Below are 20,035 nucleotides of genomic sequence, written 5' to 3' on the forward strand. Positions count from 1 at the left end.
ACGCAGCACGGTCTGGTGCGTGCACTCTGCTGACGAGCCGTTGCTCGTGGAAACAGCTGGTGGTTTCTGTCAGCGAACTCCGCTCGGGATTGAAAGAGAGCGACATTAGCGAGAATAAAAGTTAAAATTAGATTTGAAACTGAATGAATGCGGTCCGGGCTGAGTCTGCGCACCTGTTCCGAGTGAAACCGGGAGTTGTCATCCTGTGAGACCCACCTTAAATCCGGCAGTTGGAGTCAATGAACCACCTAGCTTGTTAGCGGCAGACCACCGACGCTGTTTGCCAAACTGCTGCTGCTAACCTCGGCTAGCCCCCACCCCCTCACCTCTGTAACAGTTAGTTACAAGCGGGGGTTCTGTCAAAGGAGAAAAGCTACCAGCTGTTGAGTTTCCTAGCGGTCCAGAACCAGGCTTTTAGCTTGTGTCCACTATGGCTCATATTCATTATAAGTTTTCCTCCAAACTCAGCTACGACACGGTGGTTTTTGATGGGCCGAACATCTCGCTGACTGACTTGAAGAAGCAGATTATGGGCAGGGAGAAGCTCAGAGCCGGGGACTGCGACCTGCAGATCATAAACGCACAAACCAAAGAAGGTAAATAAATAAAATGAATTCAACAAAATGCATGTTATTGTAAGCTTGATATGTTTTATTGTTGCTTTTTTTTTTTTCCCCTAACGGTTAAAATGCAGTTTGACGGTTTAAAGTTTGAAAGAAAACACGTGGGCCGGCATTGACAACTGTCTAATGGGAGCTGGCTTCCCGTTACCTCTTTTTCAGGTTGACTGGGGGGCTCCAGAAAAGTCGCACCGGGACAAAAGAGGTGTAATGAATGGGCAAACATTCCTGCTGCATTCACGCCTCATGCCCCTTAATTAAACCGCCTGGCGTGGGTGGATCAGTGGTGTCAGCGCTGTCATTCTGCAGGAGATGTTGGTTTAAAAATAGCAAAGGTCGAGGGGTGGAAAAGGCAGACATTACTCATGGCCAAAAGGCTTAAATGCAGCCACAGACTGTATGATTTAAGATAAAAACACAATGCAGAAGCAAACTGAACACTAGGCAGGCACACCCTTTAACTGGAGATTCAGGAATTAAAATGAACTGGATACCAAACGTGACCCACATTGCATCGAGGAGGTATTCCGCATGCTTTATGTTGTTGTATTTTCTTTCCTTCAACTACAAGCATCAGTGGTGGGAGTTGATTTGGATTTTGAGTGACCGACCAACACAAAATAGTGTGAAGTGGAAAAGAAATGGGTAACAATTGTAAAACACGTTTAAAAGCCTTCCACTTTTAAAGTTTATCTTTGGAAAAGCTTTGTTATAAGGAGCAAACTACGGAAAATTTGAAAGGGCATGATTACTTTTTGAAAGCCACTCGGTACTCAAGAATCAACAGGGCAGTATAATGAAGGGTGTTTGTGTCCTAAATACCTGTTTTTGTTTCATGATTCAAACCTTATCCCCATGTTTCTTCAGGCCAAGGGTATTGTTTCTGTGCGTTTCTTGCGTCCTTTTTTTTGTGACACACTTGGAAACAATAAGGTAGGACATAATCTTGCAAATCCACATATTTTCGGAGTTGTATTCTAGCATAATAAGCCCTCTAATGCTTCAGAGTCTTACTTTTTTTATATATTTAAATTTTGATATTAAGAATGTTTATATTTTATAACCCCTTCAAAAGAAACCTATTCCAAACAATTTACCATCACAACAACAAATATGTTTAGTGAGGTACTTGCCAGTGAAAAGCAATAGCAGTGCATTTCCACTTAAAAGAAAAGAAAAACCACTGTTTTGTCTAGTTTAATTTATTTATATGGACTATTGAGGCATCTTGGAGTGCATGATGCATTGCTGCCTTGCAGTAAGAAGTCATGAGGCCTTTCTGCATGTTCTCCCCCTTCACATGTGTGGGTTCTCTCAGGGTACTCCAGGTTTCTCCCACAGTCCAAAAATATGTTCTTAGCTTAATTTACTACTCTAAAATGGTGACATGTCCAGGCTGTTCCTTTGCTCCTATAAGCCATACTGCATTAATTCATGCAAAAAGGAAGCCCAATCAAGTATTGACTGTATATAATATAGAGTGATGTATATTTTTCAGTAAGTTGTAAAAATTAGATTACTCTTTAGGCAATAATTATCAAAATTACAATTTATCCCTGTATTTAACAAACTGGTATGAGTCTCACATTGATTTCAATTAGTAAAATAAATTATCCTTATGATATTCTAATATATTTAGATGTTTATAGTTTAACCCAAATTACAAAAATACATGAAAGCAAGAGGGTTGGAGAATGCTGGTAACCCTAGGCAACACAAATGGGCTAAATATTTTGTCTCTACACGATTCTGTTTTTATATAATTTCCTTTTTAATCTCAAACTCCGAATTGCAGAAAGAAAATCTCAATATTGCAAGTTTTCCGTTTTAACCCTTTTATACTGATGATTTTTCACCCTTAGAGTTCAAAGAAGATGGTGGTCACATCCCCAAAGGCTCCTCTGTCATAGTCAGGAGAATTCCCCTCATTGGAGCAAAGTCCAGCTCAAATAGCAAGACCAACCACAAGTACGTGTGCTTTTGAGTTGTCCTCATTGATGTTGACATGCCCGCTGTAGAAGACAACACCCAGCATTAGCCGTCTGAGACCTGCCTCTAGACGAGTAACGGTTGACTGCAAAAACTCAGATTCAACAGGGCTTACAACAGCGTAGAATGAGAAAAGATTCAATAAAGTTAAGACTAATCCAACGTATCGGAGTGAATTCAAACAGCACAAACTTCAGGCTATGTAATGTGCTAAACATTTTCATTAGAAAATCCACTTCCAGTGTCTTGGTTGATTTCCCCAGATGTTTGTTTAGTTAGTTACACCTTAGTAAATTGGTTTTCTCAACAGACTTAAAGTTAGATAATCAAATGATTATAGCTAGGATTTATGGATCAGCTACGTTTGATAGCGTCAACAGAAATGGTAATTATACAGTACACTGAGGCAGCTATTTAGGCTGCTTTGCTTAATTAAGTGACTCAGGATATTGCTTCAACACTAATTAGCACAGCAGTTGTTGCATCGGTGAATAGAACAAGTCTGTTTGTTTTTTTCAAGCTATTTTAAGCTCTAGCTGTTTTATAGTTTTTATAGATCAGGTTCTAGTTGGAACAGACTGAGTCAGCGATAATGGCTGGTCTAATATGTTTTTATACTGACTGTACATCTATATTCTGTTATTTTAAAGGAAATGCTTTAAGGATTCAAAGGTGGATAGAAGTTACATGTGGCAACATACTGTTTATTTAAAACTTGATTGTTTATAAAAAAAATTAAAAAAAAAGGTAATGGGTAAGTTTGACATAATGGTATATTTTAATTAACCTGCAATTTCACTGGGAAAGTTCTTTCCAAGTTGACTTAGTTACCAAATGTCCCCTCTGTGATTCTGTCAACTACCTGGACTTTGTATTTGTAGAGGGAACCTGAAAAACGTCCAGAGCTACTCTACAAAATGTGAACTCCTGCTAAAATATATTTACTTCCCACTCATCCACCTACAAAGGAAGCTGCATATTTTCTTTACTGTTTGTTAGCAAATGTAAATATATATTTTTTATTCCCATCTTAGAGGGTTTATTAAAACATTTTTTTTCTGTGTTTCAGAGAAAGATCAGACGTCCAGATTCCCAAAGCCTTTGAATCCCATAGAGCAGTATGTACAACACACACAGGCACACACATTTTAATATAACAAGCTAGTTACTATACCTTTCTGTTCAGTTTCATTTCAAATTGCTTGGTTTGAAGTTACTTTTCTGGGGGGGGGGTTCATATAGGGGTAAGAGAAATTCATTTATTTTTATTTTCAACAAAACCCAATTTGAAATGCAGGAAAGTCTCTGCTAAACTTCCAGCTGGTATTCAAACAATCACCAGACACTGATCACTGTCAGAGCTCTTCCAGTATTTCTGTTTGGGATGTGAGAGCTGCATGGGTGGGTCAGGCATTATCATGCATGCCAGCTATTCACAGCTGATAAAACCAACTGTTGTTTTAAGTTAATGGCTCCGCCGTCAACCATCAGCTGGCAGTTTCTCCTCCTGCCTCAGCTCTTAAAAACGGCTCCACCTCCAATGGGTTTCCTTTGAACAACTTTTTTTCTCTTTTTCATTCAGCTGGGTTTTCTGCTTGCTTTTATTACGGGCATCTAAACTGTAGACTACCAGACATTATTAACCAACAATAAGGTTATTTTATTATTCACTAAACTTACTTTTTACAAACATAAGTCTGATCAAGGAAGATTAAAAATATTTTAGCTTTAAGAATAAAAATAATCAGATCTGACAGTACTTGCCCTAAATGTTACAGTGCTGACCTTTTCAGAGTTGCAGTTTTGTTTAAATTAGAGGGGGCAAAAACTTTTTTTTTTAAATGGTGCAGTATAAATTGATGTTCTCTGACCTAATATTCTTTCTGGTTTTTCAGTAGGTGAAGCATCTGCCCCTTTTAATAATTTACGTTTCACACGGACTGCTTACTCTTCTCACCTTTTGGTTTGCTTTCTCAATAAAGTGATTTGTAAAAATCTGGGATATGCTTTTTGTGGTTTTTTTGTTTTGCGTTTTTTTTTTTTTTTTTTTTTTACAGTTTTGTTACCTGACACATTTTGGACATTAATTTATTGTTCAGTTTAGTAAATATAAAAAAATGAACACTGTTGCTGTAAAATTGCACCTGGACAAGATGACAAACTTTTTACTCTTTACTGTTATCTGTGTGGCTTTCAGAAGTAGTCATATTAAATGTTAGTACATGTTGTCACATTACAACCACAACTTGCAAAGTATTTTAAGTGATGGGCTGACAAATTAAAGACTGAGATGTGAAAAGAACAAAAAATATGGGTTCAGACATTTTTACAAATCTGAAATCTTCACGCATGATGCTGCCACCAATATATTTTACTATAGCTGGAGAATTGATGCACCCCAAATGTACCAAGCTTCTCCCACTTGAATTATGGATCTCTGCAGCTCCTCCTGAGTTACCTCATTGCTTCTTCTCTTAGTAATGCTCTTATTTGGCTGTTTGCATAATCTAGCAGTCTGGGCCAAACTCTTTCAATTACAGATTGTATGGACTCCTTGGTCTTTATGATCTTTTACTAATGTCCTCTAGCAAACCTATAAGGCTGTCAAAGAACAGTTGCATTTAGACTGAGTTATATATTTAGAAAAGATCTGAGAAAAGGGGGTTAAAAATTTAGATTTTTTTTTAAAGCAAAAATTGAGAACCGTGCATTATTTTTGTCAACTGTGAAAAAATAAATGGTACAAATAAAATTTTTACTTTAAAGTTTAAGTTTCTCATTCACTAATTAGCAAATTTCTGCAAGGATTTACGTCAGCTTAGTCACATTTGCCGTGAGAATAAAGCTAATGTAAACTGGCTAGCATGTAGGATGCAGCTGTAATAACCGTAACATACCATTGGCAAAATGAAATTATCATTATGGAGCCACTATTTTATTTTACGGAATTTATGATTTCATAAAGATCTATACAAATGCCACTGAAATTAGCTGTTAACTTTAAGTAGCTGCTGCAAAATCTCTCTAAAAGAGTTGGTTTACAGTTTTATACATGGAGATCAGTGTGTAGGCTTAAGCAGGCAGGGGATTGTGTCATCATTGTAGTCCTTGCCACTTTATAAGAGTGGTTTTAATTCAGTTCATTCGTTTCAAAAATGCAATGTTAATTCCAAAGGGAAATTATTACATGTTGTTTTTTTCCCCCAACTTTAACAGATCAGTGAGTCCAGCTCTACCAGAGCTTTGTCATTTTTCTCCAAGGTATGTCGGCTTTCATCTTGTGTATTTTAGAGGGGGGTTCTTTGCACCAGTTTAAAATAAACTGCAGTAAATTTGACTAACTTTATGTCGTTTATATCATCCATGTAGATGCAGATGGCTAACTTGGCTGAAGCTGATGTCTCAGAAGAGGATAAGATCAGAGTTATGATGAATCAGTCCAGCTGTGAAATGATGAAGTGAGTGTTTCAGGATACTTATTTTTTTCTTATATCAACTCATTATTGAATTTATGAAGATTGCTCAAAAGTTACTTTTTTAAAAAATTTGCTGTAAATCATGTTCTTTCTTGCCTTTTTTTATTCTGTAGGATGAACTCAAAGCTTGGCCCTACCCTTCCAGAAAACTACGCCTGTTATCGGTGTGGGAATGGTGGACACCATATCAGGAACTGCCCAGGGAGTGGGGTAAGTGCATGATGTGCGCTCTCTGCACAGGCCTGCACCTCAAGTGTTTCTGGTTACGTCAGGCAGATTTGTAGATAAGCGAAATGTAAATGTTCAGTTTTTCTGTTGTTTTTTTGTGAGATATTAGAGGCTTTTTTGATTGAGCAAACGTTTGAGCTGATATAGTTTTAGATCAGCTCCAACACACCCGTGGTGTTTTAATGTGTGTTTTTTTTTTTTATTTCATTAATGGACTGCTGCTGAAATCAGTCCCAAGTTATCACAAGCAAATTAAATTGCACAGTAATAAAATTATGTCAACAGTCTTACTGGTCAGTCAAAGAGAAATATATGAAGCTTGTAGCACCATGCCTTGCTTATACAAGCAGATAATTTGCATTAATACTTCAGTTTTATTTTTAAGAAGAAATAAAAAGGCTAGCAGTGTCACCTGAGAGGTCTATCTGTTGGCAGCAGTGTTGCTTTAGCTGACAGTGAAATGTCCAAACCTCCTGAGGCCAATTAAACAGTTTCAGGTTGACCCCAGAGGACTGTCTGCAGGGCACCAGGCTGCTGGATTTATGGTGAAACTTCAGTTCTTCTCCAGCTTAATGACCAAGTCGTATCAACCACCAACAACTTTGTTTTGGAGATGCAAATCACTTTAAAACAAACCAGTAGTTATTTTATCTTTGTTTATTTTTAATAAATATGATTTGTAACAGTGAATTGAAAAACAGAGTATTGGAGCTGCTCTAACAAAATGAAAAAATATCTAAAATTAGTAGTATTCAGCCGTACTATTACGAGAATAAAGTCGTAGTATTTCAACTTTATTCTTCTTATTCTCTTATATTATGACTTTATTCCTTTTCTATTACGACTCATAAAAATTTTACAATTGCTCATGATATTTGGAATTTATTCCTGTACAACTTGTGATAGTAAGACTTTATTCCGATATTACGAATATTACAATAATCTCGTATAGTTTCAACTTTATCCTCATAATGCTGTGACTTTATTGTCTGAATTTTCTGTCTCTTAGTATGCCCCTAATACTCTGTTGTAGAATTTAATGGAGTGTGATTCTGAATTAATTTTCTCAAGCCAAATGTATACAGAAAACCTAGATCAGTGCTGTCCAGCTCCCATCTTCAAGCCGGTGCTACATGCTAGTTTTAGATCAGCTCCAACACACCTGAATCAAGTGATTGGTTGTATACATCTTCATCTGAGATATAGCACATCTCAGATCTGATGTGATATAATAATTTTCTGAGATGCTGAATTTTTGGGCTTTCATTACCTGTAAACCAAATTCATTAAAATGGCAAAAAATTAAAAACTTGAAATATTTTACTGGGTATAAATCTCTGTAAAGTAACGGTTCAGCTTTCTCGGGTGACCGACGAGAAATCTAAAAATTTTGTGCAACATTCAAATTTTTTGAAATGTTTCTTTACACACTCTGCAAGTCTACAAGTTCTTGAAAGCTCCAGTTATGAGCCATGTATTCAACTACCTGGTATCCTTGTCCTTCAAATGGAGTACGACAGATTTTTGACATAAAACCTAATTTGTTTCTTTGTTGTCTGCACCACCTTGTCGTGGAGATTTTTAGAGGAAATTAGTGTAAATACCCAACTTTGAGGCAACAATGTGTTTAAGCTGCTGTTTTCGTTTCATGGTTTTCAAAGTTTGGTTAAATACACTGGACTGGATGTTTAAAATCCAGTCTGCATTGCAGTAAATTTGAAAGAAAGTGTTTGACTGCAGGATAAAAATTTTGAGGCTCCTCCGAGGATAAAGAAGAGCACAGGAATCCCTCGATCCTTCATGGTTGAGGTGGACGATCCTAATATTAAGGGAGTCATGCTGACCAGTTGTGGACGTTATGCAATTCCTGCCATAGATGCGTGAGTGTGGAACAAAGTTGATCTATTATTTTGTATGAATAGTTTAATATATGTGAACTCTTTCCTTTTTTGTGTCAGATGAAATAATTTAGTGAGTAGATTTGCATAAAGACCTGGTGCTTTCCCCTTTTTACGATTGCAGTGAGGCGTATGCTGTTGGTAAGAAGGAGAAGCCTCCTTTTATTCCACAGGAGCAACCTAAGTGTGAAGAAAAGGAAGAACCCATACCTGATGAACTCCTCTGTTTAATTTGTCATGACTTGCTGAGTGACGCTGTGGTCATACCCTGCTGTGGAAATAGCTACTGTGACGATTGTGAGTTAGCATCTCACACACACACACACACACACACACACACATCCTACACTTAAAATCTGACTAACTTTACTCGTGTATAAACTAGTTTCCTTCCCCAAAGTTTTTTTTGTTTTTGTTTTAATATATTTTTTGTACCCTGCCAGGGGGTCTTTTTGTGGGCTCTAGTGTCCCTTTTTTTTTTTTTCTTGAAAGTAGGCTGATGGGAAAGGGGGGAAGACATGCGGCAAATGTCGCCGTGTCCGGGAGTTGAACCCGCGACGGCCGCGTCGAAGACTCAAGGCCTCCAATCATGGGTCGCGCTATTCCCTTACGCCACCACGGCACGCCGTCCTTCCCCAAACTTATAAAAATCCTGCTGAACCTTTGTGTTGAAAAGCAGAACATTTTTGTTGTGTCCAGGTATTCGAACTGCCTTGCTTGAGTCGGAGACCCATGTGTGCCCTACATGTGGCCAGTCAGACGTCTCCCCTGATACCTTGATTGCCAATAAATTTCTTAGACAGGTAAATGAACAGACATCGTGAATGTAATACTTTTAGTCTAGGCTTACCATCCATATATTTTTCTCCGTTTGTATGCAAATGCTTACATTGCAATAATTTGACTATTTTTATAACACCCAACGCAGGCTGTGAATAACTTTAAAAAAGAACGAGGCTCGGGCAAAATCCAGAGAACGTCTTTGTCTCAGAACACTACCCCAAAGCCAAGCCCTGGCCCCACTCTGACCGCTTCCACCCTTCAGAACAAGACCAAGAAACCTCTCCCGTCACCCTGCACTGAGCAGGTAAATAATTTACTAAAACATGAAGTTTCTTGTCTGCTTCTAGCACTTTTGTGAAGCTGTTATCGTTTGTTAAAATGCAAAACGTTGGTTCTCTTCAGGCTTTTTGCATTCAATTAGTTTTTCTCGTCATATTTTGTTTTCAGGAGTCGATGGTGAACAAGCCTAAACCAGAAAAATCCCCGCTCTTATCACAAAGCGCCGAAGGCCGCCCAGCAACTCCAGAACCTTCACCTGTTGAGAACTCCTCTGAGAGTACATCGACCCAGCCTGAGCAAAGCCTTGGAGTGACATCCAACAAGTAAATAATCACACATAAACACAGATCTATGATAAAGGATAATATGAGTTGTAATTTTACAGTGCTTGTTGGAGGTGAAGGATATACCATTTTTGCTGCTTGAATCTTCATTGACAGGCTTACGATACACTCGACTGTTTTCTTTAGTATTATTATTATTATTGTTTTGATTTATTGCTTGTTTTATTTTCATTTTTCTCAAAAGTTTTGTTATGTGTATTATTTGCATTTATTCTCTAGTTCACTTTACATTGTTCAACAAATTTCCAACAGCTCTTACTGGTGGCACAGTTGCAAATAGGATCAATGAAAAATAAAAATCTGATCAATTTGTATAAATTAAGGAAATTCTTCAATTACATTTATGAATGGCTTGCTTTGAAAACAACAATGGTGGGACCTGGAAATCTGTTAAAATCATTTATTTCTCCAATGAATAAATGTAATCTAATTAAAGGTTTGATTTTGTGTGGTTTTCTTTGACAAATTACACTACCAGAATAAACTATGGTAATGAAAATGGAGGTATTCATGTGATGCTTATTCTTTGTTTTTCTTCCTCAGTGAGGAACCAGAAAAGACACCCGATGATTTAGAAGCTGTTGCTCTGTCTGGCCTGGCTTCTAATAAAGATTTGCCTGACGTTCCCTCCCAGCTGATCCCACTAGTGAGGAGACTCGATGTCAATGAAACACACAACCATACTATGTCTGTTCTTAATAATGTTTTATTTTTCTGTGTCTTCAGGTAAACTCTATTGAGGGAACAGAACAGCTTCAGACTATATGTGTCAAACAAAGCCAACCGTCTTCTGGTCAGTAACTCTTAATCTGTAATTTTATATTCTCTTCTGTTTGTTTTTTGGTATATATTTGTTTTGATTAGTAATTAGATTAAATCGATTTTATTACTTTTTTTTTTAATCCACAGATTCAACCACAAGACCCTCTGGGTCATCAGCCTCCAGGGACAGGTATGTGTTTGAGAACGTTTCTGGATTTAACTCCGTCTCTTTGAGTCTGAGATGTTTTTACTCCGCTCCTCAGCATCATGTCCACTTTTCCTGCTGGAAGCCTGACTGAATCTAACTCAGAGCAGCACAGAACTCGCTCCTCTTCATCATCATACTCTTCACTGCAGACCACACCTTTGCCTCTGTTTCGCTCGCCGCCCTTTCACACATTTGTTCCAACCCACCAGCCTCTCAGCAGCTACCTCCCTGGATACCCACCGACCACACCCGCCTGGAAGCTTCCAATCCCACCTGGAGCCCCGCTCCCATCCCTCTGCTCCTCCACCACATCGTCTATCCCTGTTTTAATCCCGAAGGAGTGGTACAGGTTTCAGAGGAAGAAAAAAGAGAGGTAAAGCAAATATTCAGATGTTTGACATCTATCCCAGGCAGCCAGCTTTTATAGTTTTAATTCCTAAAGTGTTTCAGTGATGCAGTATAAAAATTTATAAATTGTATGAATTCATAAGCTTCTTCTTAAGCTTCTTTGCATCTTTTAAAATCTAGCAGTAGGTCATGTGTTGTCCAAATTCTTCAAATAACTTTGTTATGCAAAAACATAAGCTGCTCTTGGAGAATATAATAACTGAGTTGTTTTGAATTGGAAATAAGAAATGTAAATTTGCCCCATTTAGATTTAATGTCTAATATCTTTGTAAAGCAAACCCCAACAATTCAAATGTTTTTGACTTACATTGAAACAACTTGTCAAACTTTTCTATAAAATCAATCAATTAAAATTTAGATATAGTTTGTTCTTTACACAGCAGCATGTCATGGTCAGTAGTTGCTTTATTTTGGTTGTAAATCATAGTTTCAATTTAGCTAAAATCTCCCCCTTTAAAACTAGCATCCAGGTGTCAACGCAAAATGTTAATTACAGCTTATCAGTTATTTTGAGAAGTAAATTGTATTTTCTTTGTTTTTGCTTAGCTACATATTTTTTTAATCAAATTTCTCCAAATGTTTTTTTCACTGTATGACTGCAGCAGAATGCTTGAGCCACATGTGAGAACACTGTGTGGATTTCGGGAAATTTTGCAACTATAAAAACACCTGGGAACCAGGTCAGAGTGGATGGAAGTTTGATTTCTACAGAAAATAATAAAAGTTGCTCCTTCGGTCTATGAGAGGATGAACAAAATGGCTGTAGGCGTTCCCACAAACATTTGAATTATCAGTAATAGATCCTTTGGTTTCTGTGGGTTGCATTGTGTGATCTCCTTTTTGAACGCATTTCAGAGTTTAGTGGTTGCGTGATCAACTCAGATGGTTTGACATCTGAGTTTAGCAGCTGTTGCCATTTGTAGAAGACAATCAAGCTACAGATCTACAACACCGTCCTGTAACGAGATGAGCAGCATTGCTCATTTACCTCGTCTTTGACTTCTGACACTGATGAATGGGACTCTGAGTGAACCAGTAGAAAAGGTGCAGATGGAAGCCAGTTCCTCTGTGATAAATTCCCCTTTTCTCAAGTGTTTCACTATTAATTAGTAGATTGTTAATTTGGAGGGAAATTATGTCAATATCAGAATTGTAGTCATTCATTTTTCTGAGGGGAAAAAAAGTGCAAAAGCTGAAAAACCCAAGATTTATTCTAGTGTCTCCAGTCTCATTGAGATGTAAGATTAATGCTGGACAGAGGAAAATATTGTCCATAGAGCCTCAGAAAAGTATTAGTGGTGACTTTTCCAGGTCTGTTTTTTTTTTTCTTTGAACGGAAAAAAATATTTCTCTAGAAAACATAACTAACTCCAAGAACCGATACTAAAAAGTAGTTTCTGGATATATCCTCTCATCTCTCTTACACAGGTCGCCTCACAAACGGTCCTTTTCTCACTCTGTTTCAAAGTCCTCCAAATCGTCCCGCTCTTACTCTGGATCATCCAGTCACTCTGAATCCCGCTCCCGCTCCAGATCAAGGTATTTCTTTCTCCTGCTCGCTGAGGGGTGTTGTTTCTGGCTCAAGACCACTTCAAGTGCAGTAAGAATCTCCTTGCAGCTTTAAGGACATTTGGCCCAGGATGCCAGATCCAGAATAACTGCTATTAATAATCTGCTATTACTGATGGACAGCATTTTGCTATGCTAAATTACATGCAAAATTATTTCCAAGTTCATATTTTGAATTCTCTCTAACATTTTATACTAACTATATATGCAGCTTTCATTCTTGAAACATTAGTATTGCCTTGAGTGAGAGTGTCCAACTCCATTTGTTTTTTTGTTTTCTTCCCCTCCAGGCATCGCTCTCCTCACTCAAGTCACAGAGCCTTCCACAGCCACTCCAACCCCTCCAGGTCTTTTGGCTACAAACGGCCTCGTTCTCCTACCCCGTCCTCGTCTTCTTCACCTCTAAGTAGTTCCCATTCTAGATCCAAGTCGTCCTCGGACCACAGCCAGAAGAACCACAGCAGGCGGTCGGGTTTGAGCAGCCACGGCTCGAAGAGGCGCGGGGAGCGCTCAGCCAGGGAAGCAAGAAAGTCTTCAGGTCTTAAGGGTTTGAGTGACACAAGTTGCCTGGAGCTGGAGAGGCAGTGCTACCTTCAGTGGAAGAAGGAGTACCAAGAATGGTATGATAAATACTTCAGTAACTATATCAGCCAGTTTCACCATCTGCCTTTCCCTCCCCCGCCTCCACCGCCACCACTGTTTAGTCAGGACTCTTTCTACCTAAAACAAGAGGGAGAGACGGTGAGGAAGGGCGATGGCTCGCCTACATCTGAGGACTCTAATTACAGTGGCTCTAATTCCTCAAATGACCGTCACTCCCCGATATGTCACCTCTCAAGTGACAGCTGTTCATCCCCTAAAGTCAATGACGACCATTCTTCACCCTCTCGTTGTTGCAATGACAAATCCCCCACGCCATCAGAAGTCCAGGCTCAGCTCACGGACAACATGAAGGAGAACCTCGAGAGGGATAGCAGTCTACCAGACTCTCTAACAAAGAGCAGAGAGGAAGCAAGTAGACAAAAAGCGAAAACAGATGACAATCCACAAACGAAGACAAAGGTTGAAGACTGCAGCACCCTGAGAAATGAGGAGAAGAAGAAAAAACCAAAGAAGTCCCCATCTTCTGACTTTTCTGGCTCCATAAATGTTCTCAGGCAAGACAAGAGGAGGCGCAAAACTGAACCAAACAGCTGCGAGGATGGCTCACCGCTACGGCACAAAGGGACTGTCAGCGACTCCTTAAAATCAATCCAGCCTCTTCTAAAACTGAATCAACCTCTATACAAAGAAAAGAAAGAAAAACCCAAAGACAAAACTAAATTAGAAACACAGCAAGAGCTTAGAAAGGACAAAGGTTTGAACTCTTGTCAAAACAGAGAGAGAAAACGCAAAACAAAACCCAGCACAGATTCAAATATGTCAGAAGTGCACCAGCACCCCGAAGGCAGCAAGACGTCTGACTCAAAATCAGAGCAGGACAAAAAGAGACAGAAACAGGATGAGGAGAGAAATAAAAAACACAAGGATCTTCCTACTAAGACTAAAAGTAGCAAATGCCTCCAACCTAAAGTTGCAGAAGAACCCAAAAGCCTTGAAAGTGAATCCCTGAAGTCGTCTGACAGACGAACGCAAACTACTGAGGAGAAGAAGAAAGAGAGTGAAGCATCACCTCTGGCTAAAAAAGACATCTGGGAAGGAGGGGTAAAGGTAATGTCTCAGAAGAAGATAAGTATCAATATCAACTTGGATGGGAAAAGGAAGGATGAGAAGACTGAACAGAACTCTTCTGGTTTGGAGATCTGTACTGGCGAGAGGACAGAGCTGTCAGGAGTTACAGAGGAGAAGGCTACGGAAGAAAGTACAAGAACTGAAGCAAAAGAAAACAGAGAATCAAGCCCTGGAGTTAAGTCACAGGAGAAAATATTATCTCTTTTAAAAGATATTAGAGAGTCAGGAAACAAAGCTACCTCTAGTGTTGACAAGAAGGACGTGTCTATGAAAATCCCTAAACGGGAAGAAAAGGACAAGGGGGAGAAGAAGAGAGAGGATGACTTGGATTTATGGCACTGTGCACTTGAAGGAGTGGAGGACAGGGAGCAAAAAACAGGAAAGGCAGAAAAGGCAGAGAGAGAAAAGGATGGCTGTGGAGGTCACAAGAATATCCTACCTCAGCTAGAGAAAGGTGGTGCAGGCAGAGGAAACAGAGTCGAAGCACAGAAAGAAGACAACGCCGTGAGGTCGAGCTCACAGAGAAGCAAAACAAAAATCCATCGACAGAACGAGACCTTAAAGCACAGCAGGTCAGAGTTATTCTGAATCTTATTTCAAGTTCATTATGAATTACAGTTAATAAGGGGCTTTATTAGCTTTTTCTTTCAATTGTGTTATATAATCAGTGGGCTTTTCCACAAACCAAGTGTCCGAACAGTATTAATACCCTTGAACGTTTCACATTTTGCCGCATTAACTTGATAAACTTGAATGTGTTATTTTAGAGTCTGACATCAATGTTCAAAGGGTTTTGTAAGGCACTACATATTTTTTTAAAACGTTACTTCACTACATTATTTGCGCAGGTCCCTCTTGAAAATGAGATCTAGATCTCAATGGGGTTTACCTGATTAAATAAAGGAATATATATATATATATATATATATATATATATATCAATATATATTATTTATGATTTTTTTGAAACCTGTTTGTGTGTGTTTGTAAAAGCAGTAAAGCCTCTTTAATGAGCAGCCGTGGTGCTGAAGGCAGCCTGGAGGCGACGATGGCGGGGAGAAAACTTCTGGAAGAGAAATTAAATGACCAAGCTGAAGTCACACAGAATGAACCCACACAGCTGAATCTACAGGTAATGTAGTAGTTTATTATTATTTTTCTGTGCAGACGAAGCTGCATTGGTATGACAGCAGCAGCAACTGGTTTCAGGACTTGATTTTATCCGGCTGTGTGATTCCTGACACGGACTACAACACAAACAGCTGTAAAAAATTACAGTTTCAACATTCATTCAGATATGTCTAAGCAATTAATACTTGCAGAGCTCAGTTTGCAGCTATCTATTCTTACTAATGAATAAATCACCGCACTAAGCAAAGTACCAACAGGTTGTTCTGATAAGGTTGCAACTGTGGGTAGATGACTCAAAGTTAGACTCTTTTTCTGTGTTAGAGGCTTAAAGTGAAGGCAGAAGTTTCTAGACAGGAAACTGTATTTTTCACAGAGGCATGTCTGCTCTTCATTCAGGTTGCAACTTTTAAAAAGGGACTGAGTCCTCACCAGATAACAGGAAGGTTGAACTTACAGCAACAGACAGTCTTTTGGGAAGCTCAGAGCGAGGGGTGAGAGTCCACATTTCTAGAAACTCTACAGATTGTTTTCCTTTATACTGTAAAGTTGTGAATTGTGAGAATATCTTTATTCTTGAAAGCCTGTTTGACTGCAGAGCTGTGCAGCTCTGACTGATTACAAATAATCTAATATTTTGATTTCAGAAAGAGAATGAATGGATAAGTGATTTACTGTTGTAACACAACAGTAAATCGGTGCTTTTTCCTCTTTTGGAAAAAGTGGCAGTCATGCATATTACATTTTCATGGTAACTATAATATGTTCTATAGGAGTAATGCTTTCTTTTTGTTCACTGTACATCCCATGACTTGAAGAAATGAACTGTAATTGTAGATTTACACTGATGCTTAGGGCTTTTCTTATGAGAAATTTTTTTTTTATTTGATTTATTAATATTATAGTTGCTGACCGTTTCATTCTTGATTTCTTAAATTGGGAAAGAAATTGCCATTTATACTTTTATATTTATATTCTTCAAAAGTTGGTTGAAATCAATTGAATAAAATTTGTGATTGGTGCATTTTACTAAACCACTGCTTTCATAAGCATTCACTATTTAATGCTTTTGAAAAATGCATTAGGTAATGTTTTGATAGATTAAAGCTGTTTGAATTTCACAAGATTAAAAAAAATCTATATATCTTCTTATACAATGAAGACAAATGTCTTGTATGGATTTTTGTTGCCAAACTATCTTCAGTTTGTTACTGTGCCTTCCTTATGTTTGCATTCTCTTTTATAAGAGCAACCAGTGCACAGGATATTTTCCACATACAAAAACGTCATATTTAACTTCTTTTTCAGGTACTTCACTCCAAGCGGGAGAAAACTGAAAAAGATGTGACGAAAGGAGAAGTTAAGGCCACTCTGCCTCAGGCGTCAGAGACGACAACCAACATCGAGTCAGTGGAAGACAATGAACAGAAGAGTCTCAGATTAACGGAGCGAGCGAGAGACAGGAACAGGGTGACCGTGGGAGGCAGAGACCAGGAGAAGGAGAGAAACTCTGCCTCTTCTGGGTCATACTCCAGTGTGGCTCCCTCTTGTGGCAGTGAGAGAGAGAGGGACAGAGAGAGAACTAATGAAAGACAAAGAGAGGGCGAGAGGTCAAAACCAGGAGTGAGGGAAGAGGAAAGGAGGAGAGACTGGGATGCCCCAGTGTCAAAGAGAACAGCGTTCAACTCGGTTTCAAAAGATACGGAGTGGAGAAACCTGCTGAGAGAGAGTGACCAGAGTTCTTCTTGTTATAGCAGAAAACCTCCCAGATCCACCTACATGCCTGATCAAAATGTAGCTAAAAGACACAGAGATGCATCCTTGGATATTAATAGTCAAAACAAAGACCGTTTCTACGACTACAGTTATCCCCGTCAATCTGCGGACTACGGCTATAAAGACAGACCTCCTGGGACTCAACACTTTCCACCTGCTTACAGCCAGTGTAGGGACAGAGGCACACACTCTTTTGAGCCACCTGCAGGCTCTCAAAGAGGCCTCACCACCTGGGAATTCATGCAAAGCAAAACCAGAAATGAGGAAAGGATACAGAAAGCAGAGAAACCGGGAAACGAAAGTAAAGCTGCTGGAGATGAGGGAGGAGGATGGAGTCGGAGGGAGAAAAACGCCCAGAGACTGGACGAGCGACGCAGATCCAGCAGCAGTAGCAGCAGCAGCGTCTATTCCTCAGCAAGCCGCAGGAGCAGCAGAGACGAATAGGGAGAAGTCTGAAAGAAAACCACCGGCTGCAGAGAAAAAGTTCAAACACAACGTCGACAAGGCAAGAGAAGGAGAGTTCCTGCTCTGTTAAATTTTCTTTACTCTTAGAAAAAAAAAAAAGCAACTTGAATGATGTTTTCCTTTCCTGACCAAAGAGGTGCCTGGATTTATTCCAATAATTGTTTTTTTTTTATTATATAACCAGGGTACTTTCCGTATCACGTAGAGATCTGTCAAATCTGACGTGCATCAAGCCAAACGCTCGCAGACAGATTGTGAAGGAAAAGCACTTTAAATATGATGTGAAAGAAAATGTGTGCAGAATCAAATGTCAACAATGTTTGCGAGCAATTTTAAGTTACTTGAATTTGCACATGCTTGGCCCACTGATGACCACCAGCAGCTACATTGCTGCAGTGTGACACCTGAAATGGGGCTCTTCCTCTCCGACAGGAAATGAGTCAGGAATTTAATTTGCCTCACATGGGGGTTGTCGCTAGAGGATTCTTAAAAAGAAACTGTGATTGATTCAGAACTGATACTGTGAATATTTATGATTTCCACCCTCTGTGCTGTTTTTATTTTGTTTGTTTCTTTTTAGTTTTGTAAATGTTATAAATTGCTGCTGAATTAATTATTCAAAAGAAAAAAAGTCTCGTATTTCCTGTTTGGAGGAAATAAAAAAGGAACCATATTTGAATTGCTGTTGAACTCTTTTTTTTTCCTTCCTGTTTTATTTATGAGTCTAGCAAATTGATAAACACCACGTTTTACAGTGTAGGGAAGACATTTGTGACCAAATCAAACATTTAAAACTTGAATTTTCAAACAAAAAAATTATAAAATCAAAATGTATTTTACAGTTAGAAATTAACTCCAAACAAATGAAAACTTCTAATAGATTGTTAAAAATCCAGATTTTGCAAAACATCAAGAAAAGTAAAAGAAACTGATATAAACAACAACGTACCGAATGCCTACCAATGCATCAAGACAGCCTGTAAGTCATAAAGACTCAGGAGTTTCTTCAGCATTTTTTTTGTTTGTTTGTTTTGCAGGATCTTGCTGTCAAATTCCTGAACCTCCTAACCAGAACAGATATATGAAACCACTGAATGCACTAAGCTAATACTTCTGCTAGCTTTATTTCCTTTATTTTCTCCATTAGGAACGGGTCTTACACAGTACGCTGATTTTCCGAGAAACTGAATCTTGGATTTCCATTAGCGACGAGATAACTAATGAACACAAAAATGCATCCAACATGGCAACCTATGAATGGTTTTGAGTTTCACTTTGTGAATTTAGTTATATTAAACTTTTAATGATATTGAAAGGTGATATTGACTTATTGAAGTCATAATAAAACTCAAAACTGTTTCAGAAAGCCTTTTTTTTTCTTTTTTTTTGGGATTTGTGTGCCAGCCCAATTTTATCTGTCGCCTCCATCAGATAAATGATAAAAACTTTCTGGACGCCCTGAAGCCAAAATCCAATAGCAAAAAATAAATAAATATGATCTGCAGCAGCCCTTAAAATAATCTATAAGCTAGGAAAACACATTCTCATTTAAGATACATTTTTGTGTAATTCACACATAAATCATGCATAAACCAGTACCTTAACAAGGATAAGGATGCATGGATGCTAATATTGAATGTTTTTGCATTTCTAGTTGGGGCTTTGTGTTGCACCAAAATAAAAGCCGTGCTCAGCAACGCTGCTGTCTGTGCTGGATGGGATTGTCGTGCCCTCTGTCTGCTGATTTCTTCCCAATCGTTTTGTGCTTCATTAACTCGCTGCATGAAAAATGGCAAATATCCAGCCCCTGTGTGCCTTTCTGTGCTTTCCATGTTGTGTTGCTGTGTGAGGAAATCAGCGCCAAGGGATGCTGGGACCAAACCGGGGAAATCGTTTGTGAGGGATGCCCCGACTTGGCCGCCGTCCAGCCCTTTGACAGAGGGATGCAAGGACACTTGGGACAGTCTGGCGTCTTCAGAGCTTAAAGAAAAAAGGTATCCTCTGCTGTTTTTATCCTCAGCGTCAGCTACTAAACTTCAGTGTGTTCTTTCTGCTGTTTGCTGATTTGCTCTGGGACGTGCAACTGGGAAAATAACATCAATCTGTGCATCATTGTGTGTTATATCTGGTGTGGGACGCTCAGCAGACAAGCAGACTCACCATTTCTAACAGAGCATATAAAAGGCAACGACAGATCTATTCAGCAATAGTGGGGTGAAGGAAGGAAGGGATCTGCACTGAGCCAAATTTGGATGGAGAAAGAAAAGGGCGAAATGGGGAAAAAAGATTAGAGCAATGCACAAAAATCCAGGGAGGCAGACAGGTCCACCTTGTAGCAGTCAAGAGGAACATCCCTCCTGCCCTCCCAAAG

The 20,035-nt window shown here is 38.9% G+C and overlaps 1 protein-coding gene across 3 annotated transcripts; it reads left to right on the forward strand.

Annotated features, from left to right (window-relative positions):
- Positions 1 to 26: 26 nt before the first annotated feature.
- rbbp6 (RB binding protein 6, ubiquitin ligase) lies at positions 27 to 18,162 on the forward strand. Of its 3 annotated transcripts, XM_023349398.1 has the most exons (20): positions 27 to 596; positions 2,483 to 2,588; positions 3,679 to 3,727; positions 5,826 to 5,870; positions 5,979 to 6,067; positions 6,199 to 6,295; positions 8,054 to 8,193; positions 8,336 to 8,508; positions 8,911 to 9,014; positions 9,140 to 9,298; positions 9,442 to 9,596; positions 10,161 to 10,263; positions 10,344 to 10,410; positions 10,527 to 10,569; positions 10,643 to 10,960; positions 12,424 to 12,534; positions 12,855 to 14,867; positions 15,289 to 15,427; positions 15,823 to 15,917; positions 16,732 to 16,867. In XM_023349398.1, exons 1-20 carry the CDS (start codon positions 431 to 433, stop codon positions 16,769 to 16,771), a joined length of 4,212 nt encoding a protein of 1,403 aa, XP_023205166.1. In that variant the 5' UTR covers positions 27 to 430; the 3' UTR covers positions 16,772 to 16,867. The 3 variants fall into 3 exon arrangements, with proteins under 3 accessions (XP_023205166.1, XP_014326898.1, XP_023205165.1); XM_014471412.2 differs by lacking the exon at positions 15,823 to 15,917 and having other exon boundaries at positions 28 to 596; positions 16,732 to 18,162; XM_023349397.1 differs by lacking the exon at positions 15,823 to 15,917 and having other exon boundaries at positions 28 to 596; positions 15,292 to 15,427; positions 16,732 to 18,162.
- The last annotated feature ends 1,873 nt before the right edge of the window (positions 18,163 to 20,035 follow it).

The sequence above is a fragment of the Xiphophorus maculatus genome, chromosome 16, assembly GCF_002775205.1.
Source record: "Xiphophorus maculatus strain JP 163 A chromosome 16, X_maculatus-5.0-male, whole genome shotgun sequence".
Lineage (NCBI taxonomy): Eukaryota > Metazoa > Chordata > Actinopteri > Cyprinodontiformes > Poeciliidae > Xiphophorus > Xiphophorus maculatus.

Excerpts from the sequence above, each read along its gene's own strand:
- rbbp6 (XM_014471412.2), top strand. The coding sequence starts at position 431 with ATGGCTCATATTCATTATAAGTTTTCCTCCAAACTCAGCTACGACACG. Across the intron at positions 12,535-12,854 it reads CGCTCCCGCTCCAGATCAAG|GCATCGCTCTCCTCACTCAA; the intron begins GTATTTCTTTCT and ends CTTCCCCTCCAG. Across the intron at positions 14,868-15,288 it reads GAGACCTTAAAGCACAGCAG|CAGTAAAGCCTCTTTAATGA; the intron begins GTCAGAGTTATT and ends TGTTTGTAAAAG.